This window comes from Sycon ciliatum, chromosome 7 (assembly GCF_964019385.1).
Source record: "Sycon ciliatum chromosome 7, ocSycCili1.1, whole genome shotgun sequence".
Taxonomy (NCBI): domain Eukaryota; kingdom Metazoa; phylum Porifera; class Calcarea; order Leucosolenida; family Sycettidae; genus Sycon; species Sycon ciliatum.
The window spans coordinates 16,274,568-16,300,812 of record NC_088649.1 but is presented as its reverse complement, the minus strand read 5'-3'; the positions used below and the strand labels follow the sequence as shown (position 1 = coordinate 16,300,812).

Below are 26,245 nucleotides of genomic sequence, written 5' to 3'. Positions count from 1 at the left end.
TTTGGCGCAATATCAGTTTGTGGCAGAGACGGGGGAGAATTTACTTCCTGGATTCCAATTGCGAGGAATCAAAATGCATGACAAGCTGAAGTTCGACATGCCACCAGGGTTGAGAGAATTTACAGACAACTTTTTGTTGTTGTCAAGAAACAGGGGGAATTCCCATGACTGTCACCACGTGAGGAGGTGAAAGTTTACTACTTGACGTGAAATCCCCGGCGAGGGCTGTAACCCTACTATTTGCCGACGGAGCTGAGAACTTTCCTATGCAAATAGACCTTTCGATTGCTCAATTCCATTCAGGGAAAGCCAAGTTCCGAACATTTGAGCATCTGCAGTATGCACTGCACAGTAATACGGATGTATCTATCGTACAGCAAGAGCTCAGAAACCGTGTTGGAAGTGTTATGGTGTCATGCATCCCGGTCTATGGTACCGTGCCTTGCTGTCATGCTTCCGTTCTATGGTACTGTGCCTTGCTGTCATGCATCCCGGTCTATGCAGGGCCTGCTGGAGAGCCGGGTCAGCCGGGTCACGCGCCCGGCTGGGGAACGGCACGACCTGGCTGAACAGATAACACCGGGTCCAGTCTGACCTGGCTGAAAAATGTCTCAAACTGACAATGGATTCCTAAAATACCGGTGTTTTACGACTCGCGGACCCCATCTGTTGCAAATGTAGTGCAATCGTACACACTACACTACAGTCTACAAGCGACAGAAACTCGGCTACAAATGTAGGGTCAACTGGGGTCAACTGGTTCGAGCGCGATCTGGCCAGCGGTGAGCAGGAAGTCAGGACATTCAAAGTCGATGGGGCCGGGGGCAGGCAGTCAAAAGCTGCGCGAAGAGAAAAAGAACTCACGCTTTATCGTTTACCTTCTATCTACGTTTGCGGACTTTGATAGTTCGCCTTGTTCTCTAAAATTTCCGATTTCCGGTAATAAATTCGCCTTTCTGTTTTCCTGCGTGTTTAACTTTTGAGCAGGCTTTTTGGTTTGTTTTTCTGCCGGATGATCTGACCCGGCTTGACCCGGCTGGCCTGCATGCGCCAGGTACACTTTGACCGGGCTGTGTTGAATGTCTAGAGCAGGCCCTGCTATGGTACCGTGCCTTGCTGTCATGCATCCCGGTCTATGGTACCGTGCCTTGCTGTCATGCATCCCGGTCTATGGTGCTGTGCCTTGCTGTCATGCTTCCGTTCTATGGTACTGAGCCCTGCTGTCATGCATCCCGGTCTATGGTACTGTGCCTTGCTGCCATGCATCCCGATCTCTGGTACCGTACCTTGCTGTCATGCACCCCGTTCTATAGTACCGTGCCTTGCTGTCATGCATCCCGGTCTATGGTACCGTGGGTGTAAAAGCCCAAGAACAAGTCGTCTTGTTCCTTCAATACTGCGTGACAGGTTTTTTTTAGATAAGCTATTATCCCCATTCTAGTGTTATAGCAGGGCTGCCACTTGCTCCGATTTTTTGGAAATCGTCCGATTTTTGATCCCCTGTCGGACAAACCGACCGATTTTATTTTGAGCACTTTTTAGTCCAGTTGGCCATTCGGCGCTTCCAGGTCGCGTTTGTCCAGTCATTGTACATGTACATGTACATGTAGCTGTAAAATGCAAATGTGTTGACCGTTAAAAATGTGTTCTGGGACCCCAACAGCAAGCCATTTTCCTAAATATTTTCACCCGGGGGACCCCCAGACCCCCGTCAGATTTTTCTCCTTCCAAGTGTGGCAGCTCTGTTATAGACTGCATAAGAGTAATCCAATATTGACTTTTATTGTCTTTTTCTGCACAGAGTCCTGTGGGAGCGGTGTTCTTGCACCGAACATGAGTTGTGCATGTAACCGCACTATGTCCTACGGTGAAGAATGTGAAAAGGGTAAGACAGCAAGCCATTAGGTTTGTGTGCATGTGTGTGTATATGTGTGTATGTGTCTGTATGTGCGCATATGCATATCTGAATGTGCGTGTATGTGCGTGCTTGTGTGTGTATGTGTGTGTAGGTGCGTGTATGTGTGTGCAAGCGATTACAGGGGGCAACGCCACCTGTCCGGTTGGTCCTGCTTTCACCGGACCACTTTTCGGGCCGATGTTTCCTTTTCTCTTTCTAGAGAGCTGATGGGAGTTCAGCGATCGATTGGGCGCAGTACCATGTGCATTATGTACACAGCACCGTCTAGGGAGACCTGCATGTACTGTGCCTTATATGTAGGGCTCTCAGGGACAGACTGGCGGCACAGGGTTTTTTTTTTGCTTCATGTTGATCGAGAGTCGGAGATGGCTGCGAAAACCTTGAAGGCATCTGTCCCTGAGATTTCTTATATTCCCATAGCCAGCAATGTTTTTAGTTTCCAAAACAATTGTGCGAGGAAACGAAGCCTGTAATGTGCGCTTCTAAGCCCTAACGGTTCACAATCTTGGCTTTCCTGGATTATGATAAGGGTGCAGGTTCAGTGCTTTGCCACACGACTGTCTATTCTTCCGGCCACAAACTCCACATTAGACAGGTTTTTCCGTGCATTTCGCCACCTGAAGACGTCACAAGGCCGTCTCCATCATCTAATGGTTTTGCAGTATCATCAAGACGGACGAGAAAAAAGTACTTTCTCCAAGTTTAGGTCATATCATCTTAACTGCAAGTTTTAAAGGGTAAAATGTCCAACTGAGACCAGTCCGAAAGTGGTCGCTACCGCCCTGCATTAGGTTTTTGTTGTTTTTATCAGAACACACACCTTCCAGAGAAAGGGATGAACACTAGCAAGAAGCCATCCCTACATCCCCTGTGTCTTGTTTGTGTTCTTGAGCTGTGAAATGTGATTGGCTATTTATACTAATGTTCCAGAAGGTTCTAGAATTTTGTTGGCAACCGGTTTTCGTAGATTGCTTATTGGTTAAGGACCTAGAACATGGTTGCAGGTTGTCGAACTTTTGTTCCCTTCCTTTCTTCTTTATTGTTGCTTCTTTACTCTCTTTGCTTTCCAAGTGTGTATATAATATTTCTTCTGTGACGATTATTTGTAAAGCTAGAAAGTGAGTGCTTTGACTTGAGTTTGTGCGTGATTGCCTCCGGGGGCCACTTACTACACAGTGACCTCCCGTGCATTATTTCTGCGTCACTCACTCCATGCATGTGCTTTTTTCCCTGCCTGTTGCAGCATGCAAGTGCTTGAACCAAGGTGAGTGTGATGACAAAGGTGAATGCAGCTGCCCTAGGGGATTCACCGGCCACCATTGCCAACTCGGTAAGTAGAAGCGAATTCGCTTTACTCATTTCATATGGCTGGCGTGGGATTTTTAGAGCGTACATCCATGTAAAAGTGGGCTCCCCTTTACCTTACGTGTACGAGTAGGCTTCGCGGTAGTTTTAACAGGGGTGACAGAGAACTAGGACATGTATACTGGTCTTTTTGAGTGCTCGCTTGAAATAGGAGTGTTGGGGTGAAACGAATATTCTAAATCGTACCGAATATTCTGTAAACGAATTGAATAAGTATCGCCGAAGTAGCACCAACCCGTTCTTCAAATTGGATACCGGATATTCTATAGTTTGTTTGTTCTCACATCACTGAAGAATATGTAGACAGTTCTGTCTGGTTCAGCCTTGTGAGCCATAGTCCCCTTTCCCAGCATGCCAACCACCGCATTCTACTGCCATGTACTCGAGGTTACTCAAAATTTCAGAAATTTTCGGTTCTCAATATTTTCGGCATGAGGGCAACAGGCTAGGTTAGGTGGACAGAAATTTTCGGTACAGAGAAGCAGTTCCCTATTGGATTATGTGTGTTAGTGTTTGTTTGGTGTCTTGAAATTTTATGTATGAAACAGACGCACCGAAAGTTCCGAAAATAAAAGTACACAGAAAATTTGTGAAATTACAGCACCCTAATAGAGAAGTTCGGCACTACGTAAAGCTGAGCAACTTTACGTTAGTGGTACATATTTAGGACTCTCTAGCCAGGTCGACCCGGTCAAAAACTGCCGCGTTCCAAGCTGCCAAGGGCAGGTACGTGATTCGAAAACTCCATCAGGCGGAACACAGGTCCGCATGCAGTGGGACTCTCCATTCATCGACTAATTATGTTGAGCGGAACCTCTCTAATGTTGTAAACTATAACCTCACACGGACCAAGTCAATGACTGCAATATTAGGCTGCGTTTACATGAAAATGCACGGCCAGTTTTCCATTTTCGGTCCCGCATTTCTTCTTTCGTTTTCGTGCGTTTACATGATCAAAGCTGATCCGAGGTGGTCTCCGTTTGTATCGTTTTCGCGCGTCTACACGGGAGCAAAGGATCCGCAAACGTTCGTCATGTGCCAAGTGTTGTCGTGGAAGCACCAATCACACTCCAGGAATAGGCCACAAAACAACACTCGTCACATGACGAAAATTGTAAAAACAATATTTTGGATTGCCGGATCTGTGTAAACGGCCGAAAACGAAAAAAACGTGACGGAAAACGAGGCCAGCATACCGTTTCGACTGTTTACACACTCAAATTTATCCTTCAGAACATTTCCGTTTTCAAATTCTTCCACCTTGGCCAGCGTTTTGGTTTTCTTCCATTTTGGTCTACAACTTTTACGTTATGCTCTTCGAACCGTGTAAATGAACCACGCATCCGAAAGGATTTTGTTGCGTTTTCACCCCCAGCTTTGTCGTGTAAACGCAGCCTTACTTGCACATGCAAAATGTCCAAAACCAAAACACTATGTATTCAGATCTGAACCGAATGCTTGGAATTGTTATCCAAAGGAACAATTCCAGAATATTCAGAATTCGTTTCACTCCTAAATGACACAACAAAAAAGCACGAACAGTTCTCCGGCCACACTCCAAAATAGCAATTTGTGCTACTCCTGAACTGTGAACTGTTCGTGCTGTCGTCTGCAAATGCTCTGGTTTGGTCTGGTCTTATCAAATGAAAAACCTATTACCACCCTCTGTCTTAAGTTGGTCATGTCACGTTGTGCTTCTGTCGTCATTTTGTTTGTTAGCAAAGTTTCAATTGTCTGAGTGTGCAGAGCAGTGATGATAATTGACGCTATCTACTGATAGCACTGATTTGTAAACTGCTGCTTGTCATTCCTGCTTTAAGAGTGCTTACCTTCCAGCAGCAATTCTATCTTTTGGAAGAAGGCCATTATGATCGAAACCCAGATTTATCCAAGTTTCCCTGGTCCAGCCTCTTTTACTTTATAATTGTCTTTAGTCTGCCTGACTCCGTTTCCGGCTGATTCACTCTCTCGTGTTCTTCCTCTTCGGTGTGTGCTATGTGATGGATGCAGTTGTGTGCGAGGAACCCTGGGTGAAAAAGAGCAAAGTGTGTGAATGTCAACCGGGACTAGATGGACCCAACTGCACAGAAGGTAAGGGCTAAAGAAAGCTACTGTAATATGCCTGCGTGTCAAATAATGTATGATCCATGGGTTCATGCATGCTGGAATGTTGTATTCGGAGTCGAGAAGAAGAAAAAAACTTCCGTGTCCTCATGCCAGTTCCTCCAACCAATTCTACCTCTTTATTCTATTCATGTGGAATAAATAATGCATATTTATGGGGAGTTGGTCACTCTCATGAGTTGAGCTATTTTGTTGTCAAGAGTTAATTTAACGTCTCCATGTTATCATGTTCAAGGACATGTCAAGAACCCGCTTTTCTGTTCCTCTCTTTGTGCTTTTTTGGAAAATGCGTGAATATTCCCAATCACTGCTGCAGCATGTAATTGCTTGAATGAGGGTCAGTGCACTGACGATGGCAGTTGCAACTGCCGGAACGGTTTCCATGGAGACAAGTGTCAGCATAGTGAGTATTATGCTGTATGAAGTGAATTCCAGTTTGCTGGCATATTTCTGTGAAATGTGGGAATACCTGTACACATTAAAGAGACGTTGGTTTTTTGATCTACAGGTTTGGGTAGAAACTATTTCTTTCGGTAGAGGCGTTCGTTTCTTCTAGTCAAAACTTCAAGTCAAAAGTGTGGATTCTACTTTCCTCTACCGGCTCTACCAGGAAAAAGTTGGTGGAAACCGGTAGAAATTGGTAGAGCTACGGGATTTCCGGCAAGATCAAGGATTTGTACACAACTCCATACAAAATAGAAACATTTCACGTACATATCGTGTAAACTAATAAATCCGGTAGAATAGCGTTCGTCCACTTACCTCTACCTTCTTCCTCTATCGGTAGAGTGACTCTACATTACCACGTAGCTAAAATCGAACGCAGTTTTTAGCTGAGAGCTATTAGAATGGATATGCTAAGGTCTGATCCTTCCAACAAGGTCAAGATGATGAAAGTCTATCAAGGTGAAATGAGAGGACAAAATGAAATGTTTCGTCTTGAACTGTGGGTCAAACGATACCCGGAGAGAAAGTGCGCTGGAAAGTCAGTTTGCTGGAGGAAATGGAGCTAAATGGGTGAGTGGTATTTGCATAGGTATATAATTTTCAATTGAACTATGGTACCGCTACCTAGGAAGTGTTTATCTTGTTTATGTGTGCTTTCTACTTCACCTGACTGTGCCTTTCATGTGTACTGTGTTATGTTCAGCTTTCAAGACAAAGTGCCTGGGTACAGATAACGCAACGTACACCTGGATGGCTCTCGCCAGCTTGCCGTGTCATTCACACCTCGACGATGACAGCTGCCAGAAGAAAACGAACTTGATGCATGCCCGCCAGATGTGCACAAGAAGAGGATACAACGTGGTAGACCATGATTCCTTCACCAATCAGACGCTTGGCGTGCGCGACTGCATGGGAGCATTGCTCAACGAGATGGTGACGAGCGGTTACAGCAACCCTACTTCAATATGGACATCTTTCGAGAAGGATGACCAACATCTCATATACCAGCAGGGCAAGAACAGTTTGACTAAAGAATTGTATGATAGTGATGGAACAAGCCATCATGATGTCATCTGCGAAGGTAGGCTGTTGGATTGTGATCAAATGAACCCGTGAGAGAGATGCTCAGTAGCCAGCAACCATAGGGTAGAAAGTAATACTATGCATGGTTAGCATTTTACCGTTCACGCGATTTGCGATGGTCGGCCTGTACCGGTTTGTTGTGTGTGTAGACATGGTTAGCATTTAACCGTTCACTCTAAATCCAACCGTACTCGTACCCAACACCCAAAATACCGTTGGTTTGGTACCGTTTCGACGATAGAAAGCTGTGTTTAGCGGAAGAGCGAAACGGTAAGATTCCAACTAGGGTATGTCACAAGTCGATCGTTGTGTCAGAAACCGAAATGCTAACCAGTGTCTTGAAAACACACACAAAATGGTACAGGCCGACGTACGGTCGAAGTGAACGTGAACGGTAAAATGCTATACATGTCTATTGACAGGGCTAGAGGACTGACACAGAGAGGCGATGCCAAGAGTGATTACAACCTACATTTAGGTTTCCCACTCCAATGGGAAAACCTACCGATCTAGCCGGCGTCGGACCCAGACGCGAGTTACCAATTCACCCCATCTGCTAAGAAACAGTTCATGTCTATGCTTGTGTCATAACCCGGCATAACGGTGACAACTGGGACGTTCATGAAATATTCTTTGCATATTTTATTCCATTTGTTCGTTAGAAAAATAACATGTCGTCGTATGCATCTACGCGGGAACATACCATCAGCCAGTTTCGTTCCCTTCTTCTCAAAACACTACAGGATAAGAAGGAAATAAACTAAGGGCATGTTTGATTGGTGAATCCGGATTCAGATTAGAGTCACTGGAGCAGTCAGACCACCAGTTACCAATCAAACAGAACGGCGAAAATTTTTCCTGAAATATTGTAGAACTCATGAAAGCTCACCATGCCGCGAACTTCAAAATTTCCACAGATTTCAAAGATGTTTACATTGCTCAACATGCGAAGGCAAAACAAACTTGAAAGGCAACTACAACCGGAGAAGAAGCTTCGAAGACAGCCAAAAAATCAATCATGGACGTGAGGACCGCCGTGTAATGTGCAAAATCATACTTAGACCTCCATGTACATCACCACGCCCTTTCGTAATCACTGACATGCCAAAATCTATTCGAATCAAAACAAAAAACGAAACTCATTGCGTAGTCCTGTAAGGTTCTCATTGGGCTTTGCAACAAGTTCTGGCTGCTCCAGCCTCTGGGGTCGGAGTGGTCAGAACATGTTCTGAACACTACAAACCTAGAGCAGACCGGTGCAGACCAATCAAACGGCCCTGTTCTAAACGCCCCTGTTCTGGATCCGACCAATCAAACGGGCCCCAAGAGACTACAACTATAAAGATACAAAGTTAATTTGTTCATCACATTATTATGTCGGCATCGTACGGTTTATTCATAGCTTGGTTAAAACTTCTTTCTCCGGCACTGCTTTAAGTGTAGTTGCGCTCGGTGAAAATAGACCCAAAGTGCAAAGCTGGCTGCCCTGGACCAGTTCCGATTACATCATTGTATTGTACATGCGTACGCGGCCGCATTTGTCCCACTTCCACGGCGTCAATGGCCGCGCAAGTTGAAGGCACTAAATCTGCACGCTGGGCCGGGTCTCACCGAGAGCAACTGTACTAGGTAGAACCACTGAGTGGTTTGCAACAGTGGCGTACTGCTGGTCACTGAGGTCTTCCCAGCCACATGCAGCTTTAGGTATAGCAAGCATACTGCTCATCGGGATGTTTGAGTAGCAGCAACCTTCATTCTTCTTCTTTCGACATCGTTCTCCTTGTGTGTGTGTGTGTGTGTGTGTGTGTGTGTGTGTGCGTGTGCGTGTGCGTGTGCGTGTGCGTGTGCGTGTGCGTGTGCGTGTGCGTGTGCGTGTGCGTGTGCGTGTGTGTGTGTGTGTGTGTGTGTGTGTGTGTGTGTGTGTGTGTGTGTGTGTGTGTGTGTGTGTGCCCGGCTAATACTCAGGGTAGGGCTGAAACGATCACTGCAAAGCGGTTATCGATTACCTTCTTTTTTTAGTTCATTGCACTGACACTGCCATCAGACAAGGTTTCATTGAGTACGACTATAGAGTCCAGGGCACCCGTTATTCGAGTATATTTCATTACTAATGTACCTATTATCTGCCCACTACTGTATGTGCCCTTGTCCTGCAGCCAAGTGGCTCCATTACAATGACTCGGTATACGCCGCAGCCACGCCATCACTGAAACCCAACGTGACTGAGCAGTTTGCAGAGGAGGCATGTCAGGAGTACGGACTTCACCTCATAACCTATGACTGGCTGCAAGCACATGGCCATGTATTAAGAGAGCGCTGGCTAGATAGATTGGCTCTTCGGCACGCACCTTACCACGTCAAACCAATCCGAGTGAATGGCAACTCCCATTACATAACTGTAACGTTTAGAAATCGCAGTAATCCATTTCAAAATTCCACAATCAATCGCCACGCCAACATCCTCTGTGTCAGTAAGTGATAATTATATTTTAGAGTGGGTTTATCAATGGCTGCCCATGTGGAAGCAATATTTTATTCTACTCTGTCTGCAACCAACATAACGAAATAGCATATCATGTTGGTTGCGGACACAGAGGAATAAAACATTGCTTCATTTGCGCCTTTGATTTGCCTTATAAATGAAAGACCTCATCCCAACAAATGTTTCAAGAAGATTCCCAACCTAAATCACTTTTGCAGAGCGATTTATTGGGCACAACCGGCCGGTGAAAAGGCATGCAATCTGTCCTTATGAAAATGCCTTGAGTGTCAACAGGTTTCGTCCAAACATATCTGTGCCATCATGACTTATACCAACATGCATTGTGGCAATGCAGATTGGGACAACAGTAATTGTGCCAGTATATCATATGCCAACATCTGCTATGCCAATGTCTGCTGTGCCGAAATATAACTATGATGTAACACCCACAGCACCACCTACCTCCTCGACCCAGTCACTCAGTGTGGGATTTCTGAATGTGTGTAGTGTTCGGCGGAAGGTAGCAGAAGTTCAAACGTTCATCTCAACACGAGGCATTCACGTTCTCGCGATAGCCGAGACATGGTTGACCCCGGATGTTTCCGATCAGGAGTTGTCCATCCCGTACTTGGAGCTATACAGAAGAGACAGACCTGATCAGCGAGGTGGCGGAGTTGCTGTGTATTGTCAGGAGTCACTGGCTGTTCAACAACGGGCCGATTTAGAGTGCGAGCTAGAGATGCTGTGGCTGGAGATTCTAGCCCCTGGTCGACATGGAACGCTCCTCGGCTGCTGTTATCGGCCGCCAAATAGTTCTGCTGCCTACTGGACCACACTGGATCAGAACATTGGGCAAGCTGTTCAGGGATGTCAGCAGTCCACTGTGGTACTTGGCGACTTCAATGTTGATTTTAGCAATCCAACTTCTCCATCTGCATCCCCTTTGTACAACATACTTTCCCACTACATTCTCTGCAATTATGTTACATCTCCAACCCGAGTCACGGCAACATCATCCACGATGCTAGATTTGTTCCTCTCATCCTCCCCATTGGATGGTACCTGTGAAGCAAAACACTTAGACATAAGTGATCACTTTGCTGTGCTGGCCCGGTTGAGCATTCACACACACCACCACGTGTCATCGTCAGTAAAAACCACCAGAGGTCTCCATCGAGTAAACTGGGGCAGTTTCAGTATCGACCTCCAGAGGAAACAGCAGCAAGACTTTGAAGCCACAGCAATATCCATGATATGGTTCATTCTTTCACTTCTTCTATCATGTCCACACTAGACCAGTATGCACCATTGGTACCCCAGCGTAAACGCGCACGCCGCCCTTGCCCCTGGCTGACTGATGAGCTAGTTTTTGCAGTTCGTAAACGTAATCATTTACATCGGCTCCTCATGAGAGATCAAGCGAATGTACAATTGCGTGATCAGCATAGAGAAGCTCGGGCCATGGCCCGTCGACTCGACAGGAAACTGCGCAACCAGTTCTTCACTGAACAATGCCGAACGAGCGACCAGCGCAAACTATGGAGAGTGTTGAATGTTGTAACTGGCCGTCAAAAGAAAGCCCAGGTCCCACAGGCATCCCTACAGGATCTCAGTGAAACATTTGGTAGTGTCGTACATGACCAAGCGCGTCCCACCACTCTTCAAGCTCCCTTGGGACCAACCCAACAATGTGGTTTCTCTGCTTTCCAGCCAGTCGCAGTTTCTGCCGTCGAGTCCTGTTTGAGTTCTGTGGACCCAAGTAAGGTGACTGGCAGTGATTGTGTGCCTGGCCTACTCCTACACAAGTTCTCCTCAATATTGGCACCCAATCTCACCAAAATTATCAACTATTCGCTCAGAACAGGCCAACTTCCTTCCACCTTCCAATCCTCACATGTCACCCCTCTGTTTAAGGATGGCGACCCAACCTCACCTACAAACTATCGCCCAGTTTCCCTGCTACCCATCATCTCCCGTATTCTGGAGGCATTTGTAAAGAAACAGCTCACCACCTATCTCGAATCAGCCCAGCTTCTACCCACCGGCCAATTTGCCTATCGTAAACAACGCTCCACAGAGGATGCACTTGTCCTTGCAGTCAACAGATGGTCTCTAGCCAAATCTCGACGAGAGTACACCGGAGTTGTGTTCGTAGATATGTCGAAAGCGTTTGATCGAGTTCAGCACGAGCGTCTTCTGACTGAACTCTTCTCTCTTGGCATATCTGGTACCCCACTCACTTGGCTTGCCGATAACCTCTCAGGCCGCTTCCAGCAGATCAGAGTTCAAGGACATCTCTCTTCTGCCGTTTATTGTTCTCGTGGTGTCCCACAGGGCAGCGTTCTTGGTCCCCTGCTATTTGTCTTGTACACTAGCACATTGAGCACGATCCTGCCACCGGCGGTAAACCACCAAGAATTTGCGGACGACATTACTCTCGACTGCTCAGACACCGACCCCACTGAAGTATGCCGAACCCTCAGCCACGGCATCACAAGCCTTGCCACGTGGCTAGAAGATATTGGTTTGCTGCTGAATGCAGCAAAAACTCAGCTTCTCTTCATAAAGCCCCGTGGCGCAGATGACACACAGCCTGAGGTGTTCTGCCATGCTGACAAACTTGCTGTCACACCTTCGTCTAAGTATCTCGGGGTAATACTCGATGAGGAGCTGTCCTGGAAGCCCCACATTGCACACCTGAGCCGCAAGACTGCTAGGACCATTGGCCAGCTCTGGAGGCATGGTCAATGACTCAGTTTGCGCGCAAGACGCACTTGGTTCCTTAGCATGGTCCTCTCTCAGCTATGCTATGGTTCTAATAGTTTTGTTCCTGGGCTTTCTGCCAAGTTGCTTGGATGTCTGGAGAAGAGTTTCAAAGCAGGCATTCGTGCAACCTTGCCACAGCGCTTTCTCACCCCCACCGCGCACCGCTTCTGGCACTTCTTATTATTGTCAGCTTGACACACACATACACTCAGAAAGTTCTAATTTTTGTACACCGCTGTATCAATGGATATTGTAGCCCACTCCTATAGCAACTCTTTACAACGACTGCTCCAAACACCTTGCTAAACGATCAGCGCATCACTAGGGGCCAAGTTTCCAACTTGCTCCAAGTCCCTTTCCTTCGCGGGCCTGCTGGTCGCTCGAGTATGATGTTTCACGGCAGTATTGCATGGAACGCCCTCTCGGCTGATGTAAGATTGATAACTGCTGCCGATCAATTCAAGAGAGCCCTATCTGATATTGACGTACTTACGGTAAGACATGTTATTATAATGAGTCGCAAATTTAACGATTGTCCAAAATTCACAGGTTAACGAGAAGATATGTTAACGATCTTGCAGTATTCTGCCATATCCACACACACCAGATATGAAGCAGTACGGCCTCAACGGATCTTATTATAACGAAGAAAGGTCATCCGTTAAAACGTTAGATTTGCTTCCTCGTTATATATACATGTCTTACAGTAACTTGTAAACTCTAAGTCTGCCAATGTTCACACATATATTCTTATGAAATGCTTCCACTACATTTTATTTGTTATCACAATTTAAAAAATTCACACAAATTGAGTGTCAGCATCCACACAATGTCATAACAAACATTTCTATAATAATAATTATACCGCTTGCATGTCTTTATCTCTATACATTTCCTCATATAGTCTCTTTCCCTCAAACCAGTTAATATCATATAATTTCCTTCATCTTTCTGTGAGAACCGAACCCATAGGGCGGTAAGAAGGCAATCATGCCTGTGCAATTGGTGAAGTAAAATAAAAGTCAACAACAACTGTGCCGACACGTCCTTCACCAACATAATTATCCTGCGTCAACATGTCCGGTCCCCACATGTCCGGTCCCCTCATGTCCTGTCCCAACATGTCCTGTCCCAACATGTCCTGCGCCAACATGTCCTGTGCCAACACGTCCTGTCCCAGCATGTCCTGTGCCAACATGTCCTGTGCAAACATATATGTGCCAACGTGAACTGTGCCACACCCGTTTTCCACAAAAATATATCCGGATAGGCGTGTTCAGAATGTATGTTGCACTCTCTGAATTTATATTATTTTTATTGTCATGGCATGATTCACTTCTTTGCATTGCATTACACTGTACTGTAGTGTCTGCTGTGTGCGACACGTGCTAAACGGTTCTTTTCTTGCTCTTATTCGTGTGATGGCACCACTCCCGCATCCATGTAATATAATTTATGGATACGGGTGTCGTGATTATATCACGTGTTTTGTTGTACGAGCAGTGTTACCAGCTGATTGCGCATACTCGTCTGGCCTGGAAGTTCGGCTTCCGAGCTGAGTCTTTTGCAGAGTTGTTGTTCTAATGTAGTATTAATATCCTAAAATATTTTATCAACAAGGGCATGTTCGACTGATGTGATCCGGTTCCCGATCCCGATTTTGGATCACTCGGATCCTCCCAGCTCCAATCGAACGATAGCTAGCACAGTTGGTCGTCGTAATGATGACGTACAAAAATGGCGATTGAAAGTTGCCAAGGTTGTCAAGGTACAGATCAATTTTTGTAATATATTTTGAAATTCAAATCTAAAAGCGTGAGCAAGCAGGGTTCTGGGATCATGTTGTCGCCTCCATAATAGGACCATTTCAAGTCCATAAAAAGCCGCTGTTCCACTTCCATTCCATTCCACGTGTAGCTTGTGAAGTTAGCTGTTGTTCTCCTTCCTCGTGAGGTCTTGTGCAGTTCCATTTTTCGGTAGCAAGCATCATGGACGAAGGAGATAATGAGATTCGCCGACGGAAAATCTGTGTCCTAGTTGGCTTTGTAGCTGTGGTAGTTGCCAGAATCCTGCAAAGTGAGGAGATACCGTCTGATTTGTTTGATGATTTTATGTACTGTCGCACCAACCTGGCTTCAATGGAGTCCTTGGATTTCGAACACCTCGACGTGTATCAGTTCCGCGGCAGAGGGTCTACGTCGAAGTTGTTGTGCCTCTGCAGTCTGATGCAGATTTTCGTGGACACTTCCGTTTGCACTGTGCAACAGTAGAAATTGTATGCACAAAGCTATCCCATTCTGTCCACATGGCTGTGCAGGGCAATGGAGGTCGGAAAGCCTATACCCGTGGCCAAGCAGCTTTTGGTTACTCTTTGGTGGCTTGGCAGTAAGAGCACCATCAGAGAGCTGGCAGACAAGTTTGGTCTATCCAAATCGACAGTATGGCACAGCGTACGGCGTGTGTGTTTTGCCTTGCAGGACATGGCTCCGTTACTGATATAATGGCCCCAGGGGCAAGGTGCAGAGAGGACGCAAGCAGAATTTCATTCAGCTCAGCACATCCACGGCGTCATGGGGGCGATTGATGGTTGCCATATCCCGATTGCAGCACCAAATGAGGCACCTGAGACATACCTGAACAGGAAAAATTCCATTCCGTTATTCTACAAGCAGTCTGCGACAGGAACCTGCTATTTACGGGTGCGTATTGTGGCTGGCCTGGCTCTGTGCATGATGCCAGAGTATTCGAAAACAGTCCCCTGAAGCAGTTGGTCACTGAAGATGCTCATCGTTTCTTTTCTGGAGAAGCCTTTATCGTTGGAGATTCTGCGTACCCATTACAGCCGTTGCTGATGACTCCCTTCAGGGATGATGGTCACCTCACAGCAAGTCAGACCAATTATAACTTCAGGCACTCGTCAACACGGATGTGTATTGAAAGAGCTTTCGCATTGCTGAAAGGAAGATGGAGGCAACTCAAGTATCTAAATATTGTGAATGTTGAGAACGCGACCCATATCACCATTGCCGCCTGTGTGTTTCACAATATGGCCATCATGCACGAAGACGATGTCAGTGACTTTCTTCAAGACCTACCTGATGGTGATGTACCTAATCCAACGTAGTATTTTCAACCAAACACCGGTGCCGCAGACAAGCGCAACCGAATTGTGGATCTCATTGCTTAACAGAGGAAGGCAGACTTTCACAATTATTGACTTTCTACTACTCACTTCGCATAATTCTGCTGTATTTGAGTAGGGTCCTCATTTCTTTCCACACTCTACCTTCCATGCAACTGTTCTCAAATCAAAGCATGTGTGAAAAGCTTTTGGGTGCCAGCTACTGACTGCAGAGAATGGCAAGGAATAGTGTCGTGCAAGTAGGCAGTAGTGTGTGATTGGTAGTCTTCCCTGCCACCCCATGCTTTAACGCAAACCGCGTCACACATACACGCAACCGGAAGATGATACTCGATATTGCGTAGGTAGTACTTTCTCATTATAGACTGTGAAATAAGCACAAACTCGAGTATCTTGAATGATACATCATTGAGAGAGGGATACATAATAATTGTAGATGCAAAGTATCATCACCGATTCATTGGTGTGTGTGTGTGTGTGTGTGTGTGTGTGTGTGTGTGTGTGTGTGTGTGTGTGTGTGTGTGTGTGTGTGTGTGGGTGTGGGTGTGGGTGTGGGTGTGGGTGGGTGTGTGTGTGTGTGTGTGTGTGTGTGTGTATGTGCATGTAGCATTGGATGTTATGTAGAAACACATGCTGTATTCTTCACAAACTCACAATAGATACATAAATAAATAGTACTTCGAAGTATGCCTCTACTGCTTTGCAAGCCTATTGACAGCTGCAGTAAGGTCGCCAAGTATTGCCATCTGGTCGTTGTGCTTATGCTCTTGCCAGGTTTGATCTTCACATTTCTTCTGCTTGAGCCATTCCAGGGCGTCACTGGACTGCCCTCCAGACCGCTTTCTCCTCTTCTTTACGCCTGTTGTGTATCGGTAGAAAGACTTTTCGTGGCTCTTTTTGTTGTGGTCCTTTCGTTTATTTTGGTTTGTTTTGCATTCTGCTTTGACTGGTTTTGGTTGCATGTATAGTTTGTACATGATCCAAGTAACGGTTACGTCATTGTCATACGTTGTGTTTTGTTGCGCGCATGCTCATATGCTGCCATAAATGTTAGTCTTTTTCTTCAGTTTTCAGTTTGCCTCGTCGTGTCCGGTCTTCTTGTCTGTCCGTCTCCGTCTTGTCAAGAAAGTATGTAGAACTCTTAGTTCAGTTTCGTTGTTGTGTGTGGCGGGTCGGATGGGCAGGGAGGCTGGGCCCCTGACGCCTGGACAACATAAGCGTGTGCACAAAAACGCCCTTCTCCTCATCATTAGCGGCAGGGGTTGCCACGGCTGCTGATGCACCTGCTGTAGCATTGAGACGGACTGGAGTAGCTTGCGGTGTGGTCGGAGCGGATGATACTCTTGCTTCACCATCCTGATCGTCCTCCGAATCCGACAATTCAACTGGACGCTTTGGGGGTCTGGTGACAGGAACCAGCATTTTGGGTGGATGTTGGGCTTCCAACCAAACGTAGCATTAATTTCATCATAGAAAGCAGGCGGCTGTTTACGGTCAGCCCCAGTTTTTTGCTGCGAATCCACATAGGCTTTGTACGCTTTCATCAGGTTTTTCCATCTGTTTTCACATTGTTCTGCGGACGGATGTAGTTCCTCGTCCGGGAATGTTACTGCAATTTGCTGGGAAATCCGATTCCACACACTCTTTTTCCTCCAGTTGATGTCTTGAAACAAGCCGTCGTTTTCAGACTGTGCCGAAATTAGTTCCAGCGTCAGCCGTCTTGTCCACTTGAAGCCAGGCCTACGATCTTGGCCACTGGGCTGAGGGGGCTTTGACGCAAGACTTTCAGCTGCCATTGTCAGGAACGAGAAAGATGAGGGAGATAGTGAATACTACTCCTGCTGAATGCTTTTTATATGCGAGGAAAAGTTGTCCCTCACGTCATTCTCACCATACTAGGATCATCTCTCCGGTCTGGTCCGGCCATGTTTGCAATTTCGGTGCCAATCTGGGCAATTTGCCGCCCAATGAGCCACAGTTGTAGAAGCAGTAACAGCAAACATTGGAGTGAGTTGAATTGGAAGGAAGCACAAATGGAAGAAAGTGAAAGCTCCACGTGTTGATGGCCCAAGTGAAAAGGGCGCTCACAGGCTCCGTATCTCCATATGTTGAATTTCGTTGTACATGTGAGCTATTTTTCGCCCAATGAGCCGCAGTTGTAGAAGCAGCAACAGCCAAAATTGGAGTGAGTTGAATCGGAACGAAGCATAAACGGAATAATGTGAAACCTCCACGTGTTGATGGCCCGAGTGAAAAGGGCTCCCGATCCCACGGGTTCCGTATCTCCATGTCCATATGTGTTGAATTCCGCTTCAAACGTGGGCTAGTTGCCGCATAATGAGCCGCAGTGGTAGAAGCCGCAATAACAGCCAAAATTGGAGTGAGTTGAATTGGAACGAGGCACAAATGGATGAAAACTTCCCCGTCGACTGTTGGTGGCCCGAGGGAAAAGAGCTACATGGATCCAACGGGTTCCGCATCTCCATATGTTGAATTTCGCTGCCACTCAGGGCTGTTTGCCAGCAAAGGATACGCAATGGTTGAAACGGTAAACCAAAAAATAACAAAGGAATGAAACAACCAAACTTATGCTGTGTAAGGCGTGAGGAAAGGCATTCCCGCGGGTTGGGTCCTGCCAAATGTGCAGTTGTCGTGCCAAGAAAGGTTTATTGGCGAAAAAGGATCCGTTGGATCCGGTCCACCCTGCTCCCCGAGGTGGGTTGACCGGATCCAAATCCAAAGGATCTGGATCCGGATTCGACCAATCGAAAGGGTGCGAGTCCAGTGGATCCGGTGGATCGGGATCCCGATCCTACCAAACGAACATGCCCTAAGACAGTTTCAAAACTGGTTATCCTCGAAGCCTGTTTTTGTCTTGCTTGTCCGGAGGCATGTAGACTTTCGTATGTGCGTAGAATAGTTGCAAACAAGGCGAGGGAACCGGATAATCGAACACACCTACTGTATGTATGCACTGCATATGCTGTAAATCGGTAACCAACGATTTTCTTCCGGATGGCAAGGGATCCGGATAAAAGAGGACCGGATAAGCGAGGTCTGACTGTCCCAGCAATATATTCAAACTTTGGCACTACTTCATGAAAGGAGATTTAGGTTGTGTTTTTGTTTCTGGGAGAAAACATTTCTGTGCTATTCACCCTGCAGACGTAGAATTATGTGATAGTATGGGGCTGAGAGCCTTACCGAGAGTATCATATACATTGGCATCACCTACAGCGCTGGCTTAGCAGCAAATGAGTTAGCTTAAATCGACAATGACAAGATACCTCGTCACGCACATGAAGCATGGACCACTGTACAAACTGCTTTACATTCGGTGGTGGAAGAAGTGGCAACATATTAATTTTAGTGTCCTTGCCGAATGCTTGCCGAGCTGACTGGGTGCTGACGTTGGATAAGGAATATCCGATTAGCGATGGACCTGCAGCTTCCACTGATATGGACCATTCAAATCAACACCCACAGTCCGACATGCCCTGATATAATTTTTTTAACCGGACTTTCCACTCAATTCAGTGTGTTGTGATGCTGCGAACATTCAAGTGTAGCGAACTGTGAGCGAGTGATGCAATGGAGCCTTTTGTGTTGTCTTTTCTGCGCAGAGCACTGTGCTAATGGCGTTCTGGCCCAGGACCTGAGTTGCAAGTGCAACCGCACTGTCTTCTATGGAGAATACTGTGAAAAGGGTAAGACTGCAGGATAAAACTGTCTAAGTCTGTGTGGATTATACATGTACTACAATGGAAATAACCCGCTGGTGAACGGGGTATACTGATGTCTATATTTAAGGACCAACAAAATCCGCGTGTGGCTTATACTCAAGTGCAGCTTAATTAAGGCCGATTCACAACACCACTTTCTGCGACGCGACTTGCGACAGTTGCGACTAGAAACTGTCTGTCCCGAGCTGTCGCTTACAGTCGCAAGGCACCTGTCCGCGAAGTTGAAGAAAGTTCAACTTTTGCGACATGTGACGTTCGACATGCACAAATGGAGTACAGTTTCTACCCTGGATGCTCATGCAGTGCACGTGCATAGTACTACTACACGGGTGTTTGCAGTGCATGAACTCTGGCCAGTCGTCCCCGTACGCAAAATGCGTACGCATTCGGATCTACCGTACATTTCCTCGTGTTTTGGGCGAATCTGAGAGGTACAACGCGGTCGAATTGGGCCTGAATTTGCCCTGAACCAGCCGCTATCGAAGTAAAATTAGGCATTTTGAAGGCTACACGGGAACGCTGCGGCCATGTCTTCTTTCCTGCGTCTTTTGTTTGAAAATCTTAGTGTTTTTGAGCTCGTAGTTTCGTCTTCGTTGTGGAATGGCCGTGCGTACATTCTCCTTGGAATTACCAATGTCACACCCCCGTTTATTACATTACTAGGAGTTTGCCCGGCAGCCACGATAGTTTTTATCCCTGGTTTCATATGTCCTTTCATTGAACAGCCAAACGAAACTTTGTGGCGCGGGGGTCTCAAGTTTGTCACTTTGAGTTGTACACAACAACCACATCAACACCTCAAAGAACCAAAAAACCAAGTGAGCAAAGTATTTCAATGTTTCGCTTTTGCCTGGCCTGCTGTGAAGATGGAGACTTCTACTCGGTAGCAGATACTCGTATCAATAAGCTGGGAGGGAGAGCGTGGCCAGTAAAATGTTAGGATAAAAAGAGCCACATTCTCTCTCGGAAAAGGTCATCATTCCAACACACTTGCTCTACCTGTAGTAGGCTAGATTTTGCATGCACGTGCGAGATTCGCATCCGCCGCGCACATAGCCAGAGTCGAAATTTTTGTACTCTCGGATTTGCTGCCATCTTGACGAGTGGCCTCTGCACACTAGTGCATAAGGATTTCGCATACATGAAAAAAAGATTGTGAACTGTGTGTCGCTGTCACGGCTTGTCGCAGCTCGTCGCAGGTGTCACAAGTCGCATGTCGCGTTGCTAGAAGTTGTATTGTGAATCGGCCTTTATACTCGAATGTGGATTTTACTCTGGAAAATACTGTACATAACCATGTGCTGATATCACGACCGTATTTCCACACCCAGATTTTTTGCCACGAATTGCAGCTACCTACCCTATAGTTTGGAAGGTTGCACATCATTGTGAACCTGATGAAGGCAATTTGCCGAAACGTTGGAATAATTGTTGTGAAATGAGTTGAACTATTGCAGTGTTAATGGAAGAGAGCGTGTGGGCTCTACTCTCAACTGTTTATGAAAATACAGGACGCCTCCCCACTTTTACTACCCTATCTATCGCCGTTAATTAATTTGACGCAGAATAGGCCTCACCCTTAATTTTTTTGGGTTGAACTAGTGATGTGTGTCTTTTATACTCTGGGAAATCTGGTGCTTGGACAGTCTGGCTCAACCACTGGTAACTTGTTTGTGGTTCAATTGCTCCCGTCATGCTTCTCATTGCATAGCATGCCGTGATGCTTTTCCTTGCCATTCCCTGCTCTTGTTGCGCATGCATGAACATATCGTATCTCTACAGACGACTGCAAGTGCTTGAACCAGGGTCAGTGTGACAACGAGGGTAAATGCATCTGCCCGACAAGATTCTACGGAGAACATTGCCAACTCGGTAGGTAACAAGATATTCATTTTTGTCAATGCAAACAGTTATTTCCACTCATTGCATATAAGGCTGAGGTTGTGATAGTTTCTTCATACCCTGATACAGATCCAGACCCACTACTACTATAATCATTCCGTTTGAATGTGGTGGATCTCCCCCCAGTGCACCTGGGGTGTTGTGTAATGTGGATTTTTAAAAAAACTGCTTAGACGTGTCGCACCCAATGAAGATCATGAATCATGTACTAACCATGCTGTGCTGTTCTGTTGCTATTTTTGTTGTGCACTGAAACAATATGTGCGTCATGCACTGCACACAATAACTGGTGCAGAGTGCAGAACATGTCTGAACCAGGGTCGCTGTAATGAAGACGGCACCTGCACCTGCGCTGAAGGATGGATTGGTGACCGGTGCCAGACTCGTAAGTGTCTACTTAATGAAGCGAATACGCTGCATTCCTTCGGCGTGCGTACTGCATGTTGCAGTTACATTTCTTTCGCTTTGTAAATCTATGTCCAGTGAAAGTAATGCCATGTGTTCGGATTACAGTACGCATTTTACACACACTCCTAATTTACACCCCCCTAAAAAAATAAAAGGTCTGTGCTGCTCACACTCCAGTGGTTAAATACACCGCGATGTAAAGGGTGGATGGGTATAATCTGGGCACGGATAATACTCAGGTACGGCGATTACTCTGGAAAGTATGGTACATTGTAGTAGTTGATTTGCCTGTCGTCGGTTGGACTAGTTGAGCCAATTTGCATGCATGAATGCCGGTCATCGGCCCCAGCAACTTCTGGTCTCCTGGCTTGTTGCAAAATGCCCATTTTGTGTCACCCGGGAAACATAAGCGGGACTTGATCACAGCGGATTTTGAGAAGTGGAGTGTCCCTGCCTCATTAATATCATCAAGAGTCCATAATCCCGCAGAGTGCGCAACTAGGATGGGGTTGTGGGACGGCGTAATCCGTGATTTACGTCATGTTTGGGTCGGACTTGCGTCATTGCGTCGACGCGGTCAACCACGGTTCACACTTTCCCTACTCATGATGTCACACTATGACGTTCAACACGGATTTCGTCCCAGATCTGATCAGTGAAGTTGCGCACTCCGGAGGATTATGGATTCTTGATATAATGGTTTGACCTTCCTTGCAGCCGCCGTGAATGGTTTGTCGATGATGTAAGCCGAGTGGAGTGAAGAAATTAAGCTTTCCCCAGTGGTCACTAGAACAGGTCGGAACTACAGGCACACTACATCGCCTGATGTGAGTTTTCGCCATCACCAGACCCCATAGAACGGGTTGCCAGGCCGTTGTAGATGTTGGATGGGATGTGTTCTGGTCCAATGGATTGAAATAATCAGCTCCTACTCAAGCCCGTCCAGCATCTCGACATAAAGACCAGTATTGGCCGTGGATTTACAAGCCAAAAGTCTGCTCCATCTGTCATGCCGTGCCCTCAAAGACTGTGAAAGTCCCTAAATAGTACCTCACATCTTTTTTTTCTCGATGTCTGCTGCGGGCATAATTTGCATGCTGCACACGTTTTTCTTTGGGAGGTTCGTAGACTGATTTCTTACTGTTATGCCAATGTCTGGCATACTGACCAATGTTGTTGTTGTGTGTTGGTTTAATGTAGGGTGTGCGGACACGGACCCATGCTGCGTGAACAAGCGCATCGTGACACGCCGGGATCAGGTCTGCCGCGCCGCCACCAGCGACTGTGACGTGGCGGAGTACTGCGACGGCGAGAATGCCACATGTCCACAGGACCTGACCGCACGCAACGGCTGGCCTTGCTCCAATAGTCAAGCATCCTGCTGGAGTGGAGTTTGCCAATCACGAACTGGCCAGTGTCAGAGTGTCTGGAACGATATGGATCAAGGGTCAGCTCCTGAGGATTGCTTCGCGATCATGAACGTTTTTGGAGAACGTACGGGTAACTGTGGTTTCAAATCGTCCAATTCCACCCCAGGAACCTATGCAGCCTGTGCGGCTGGAGATGCCCTATGTGGTAGTTTGTTCTGCCTTCCAGTTGCTCGAAAGAACCAACCCAGTAGTGGCGTTCTGTCCCAAACTATTCCCGTACGCGGTGTTGGCGGTGTACTCAGGTGCAATGGTTTGTACGCGTCCCCGCCAAGAAACCACGATGACCCATCGCTCGTGAAGGACGGAACACGCTGTGATGCCAGCGGCGCTAACAAGGACCTCGTGTGCCACAAGCAACGCTGCGTGGACCAGTCTCGAGTCACCAGTCAGTGTTCGGTCGATGCTGACAGCGGCAAAGAGTGTGGTGGAGTCGGTGTCTGTACAAATGTAACAACCTGCCTTTACCAACCCACACCTGGCAAGTTTTTTTTTCACTGAATACCACAGAACCATCAGATGCTGCACAGCGGGGGCGGTGACATATTGGATGGAAGTGGGGGCGGGGCAAAAGTAACTCCTCCAACCAAAGGTCTCCGAATCATCTGTACTAAGTTACCCTCATAGTGTGCGTTTTCAATTCATTTTTAGTTTCTGTACGTCCACGGTGCGTTTGGTTAGTACGATCTAGAACAGGATCGAACAGCTGGTGCACATGGCGCAGCCCCATGCCAACTACACGGTACTCCAGAAACAGAGCTCATTTTTGTGAAAAATATGCCAAACTTAGTACATACTTCAAAATGTGTATGTGTCACCATGGTGACTGTGTACAGTACGAAGAGTCCAACCCCAAAGTGTGTGCACGTGATCATTTGGGACCAAAATCGATGTTCCCGCCAGGTTTCACAGTGAAAAAGTGAAACTGCTCGGTTTGCTCCGGCCTTGAGGCCTTAGCAAGCAGAACATGTTCTGGCCGACCCAGAACAGGTGCAGTGCCAACCAAACGCGCTGTTCTGGTGAATCCTGTTCTAGCTCGTACCAACCAAATGCGCCCCCAGTTGGCATATGGATGCGATGTGCTACAGATCTTGGCTCTCAAACTATTGCTGCTACATGCAATGTACAAGCAACAAAATAGCTGTCACGCCTTTTTGAGAGCTGCCTTACTGCGTGTGAGCAAAACTCTGTATCCTCCAACCAAAATTTTCATCGGCTCACGTGCTCAACGTAGAATGGTCATTCAAAGTCCTCAGATTCCTGAGGCTCAAGCTATTCTGACCTCTACTTTGCACGAGCCATGCAACTATGACCTACAGGGAACGTCCCCTTTCTTGGGCATGCTGTTCACAGACGTGCTCGCCTCACACGCAATTTGTAAAAAAATGGTCGTATCTGTGGTTCGCTCTTTCGTGCTATTACTGTCCTCGCAATTGAAACAGGCCCGGCCAAAAGCGGTATGGTTGCCAGGTATACTAACCACTGACCTTTGGATATGGTTACGTGTGGATACACGGAATTCGCAAAATAACTTCGTAGCACGTCCTGTGGTACTGCGCTGTAGGACTGTTTGTCAGGATGGTTCATGTGCAGTGCGAGCGCAGAAGGACCGGAAGTTGTGTGCGGATTGGATCACGTTTTCCAGTTTGAATTTTCTTCACATCGCGGATGTTCGAGCTGGGAAGGCAGAAGAACAGAGGTTCGAATATTGAGGGGTTTTCAGCCCTAACGCAAACCCAGATTTTGCAAGTTCACAAGAGTTTTAAAAGCCTCAGTACAGCTCCTGAAAAGAGTTTTTTGAGTAATATTGATACGGTGGCGAAGACATACCTTTAATAACCAGAGAAATGGTGGTAGCTACTAGTTACTAGCAAGAGTAGATAAACAAGAGTGTGCAACTCCGGATCTCTCCTGCACAATCTGCAAATACCCCCGCCCACTGCAGAATTTTTGTGGGCGTCACCTTTTTTCAGAGAAACGCGCATTTTGCCGCAGAGCAGTGCAGAGTAGGCAAAGCCCGATTTTGCCAGTGAAGCTTCGATATTTTGCCGCAATATTTTGCTTTCTCATCGTTAATATTTTGCTTTCATTTTCCCAGGCCACTCGACATTTTTGCTCCCTTTTTGCCCCTCAAAAAAAATTGTGTCACATGTGGGAAAAGTGACCGAAAGTGGGTCAAGTGTTGGCAAAAATGAGAAAAAGTGAGTCACGTTTTGCTAAAACTGTGCGAAATTGAGTCACGTGCACCGTGTAAATGTAAAATCTTCAAATTTCCAGCGAACACATCGATATTTTGCTCCGTTTTGCTAGTAAATTCCCTTTCAGAATTCTTCGATATTTTGCTAGCATAATTGCTAGCAAAATCAGGCTATGCCTAGTCTGGGGCACGTGCTGGGCACTGGGCTTGTAGTGTAAGTCCGGCCAAGAGCACGAGGGAAAACTTTCCGAAAGACTCGCAGCGCGAGCGTCGTCGAAAAGATTACGTCATCAAAAAAATCTGCCGTGGGCCTACCCATCCGCGAGTTGCACACACTTGTTTATCTACTCTTGATGGCAAGCGGACCGAGCTCGGGACAACCTTCCGGGTTTTGAGCTGACTGCATAGGCAGGAGCACCGGTGACCTCAGAGTTGAGGAAATTCCTAATTTTCGGTGCCATCTGTATCGTAACTTGTTAGGGCCCGGTCACACATGCACTCGGAAGTAGTGGATCCGCTGAAGCGACGTCGCAGGAGCGAACAATACCATGGCAACGGCGAAAAGCAGAACTTCCGCCTCAGTGGAAACTCCAATCCGCTTCCTCCAAAATTTTCGAACCAAGACTGTCGCTTCTGCGGTTTTGCTTCAGCGGAAAACACCACGGTCTGCTGTATAAGGACTTACTACAAGAAATTTGTATGCGTATGATGCCCATGCAACAAAATGCGTGCAAGATGGTCATTGACCTCGTTTATTCTCCGTACCGTATGCACCACAGCCCACTTTACTCTCATTTTCCGCCGAAGTAGGAGTTTGCCCTGTTTGTATGCGTGACCATACACACGTGGTTTCGCTGGAGCGACACCAGGCTCGCTGTTGCAGAACCTCCACGCTGAAGCGAACCCCAGTGCACGTGGGACCGGGCCCTAAGTGTTCCCCTTTCAAATATCACCCTGAGCACTATGAGTTCAGGAGAGCAATATGGAACAAAAAAAGTGAAGATTTAAAGTCAAAATGTTGGTGGGTTTCCATAGTAATTTTTGAAATCAGATTTTGCGAAGAGTGGATGGTATGCTGTTGACTGCTTTGCTGAGATGCTTGTGTGGGTCATCTCTGTTTCTCCGCAACAGAGAGCAACGAGTCCGCCAACACTACCCAGGCTGCTACACCCACGACCAGTTACCCAATAACCAAACCAACGAGTGACCCAGCCACAACTACTCCAACCGAAGTCGTCTAA

General features: G+C 46.7%; 1 protein-coding gene across 1 annotated transcript; it reads left to right on the top strand.

Annotated features, from left to right (window-relative positions):
• Positions 1 to 1,807: 1,807 nt before the first annotated feature.
• LOC135821652 (neurogenic locus notch homolog protein 1-like) lies at positions 1,808 to 26,245 on the top strand. The gene is made up of 11 exons (XM_065334650.1): positions 1,808 to 1,885; positions 3,162 to 3,248; positions 5,294 to 5,374; positions 5,724 to 5,810; positions 6,558 to 6,935; positions 9,094 to 9,408; positions 18,951 to 19,034; positions 20,853 to 20,942; positions 21,268 to 21,357; positions 22,581 to 23,288; positions 26,136 to 26,245. Exons 1-11 carry the CDS (start codon positions 1,834 to 1,836, stop codon positions 26,243 to 26,245), a joined length of 2,082 nt encoding a protein of 693 aa, XP_065190722.1. The 5' UTR covers positions 1,808 to 1,833.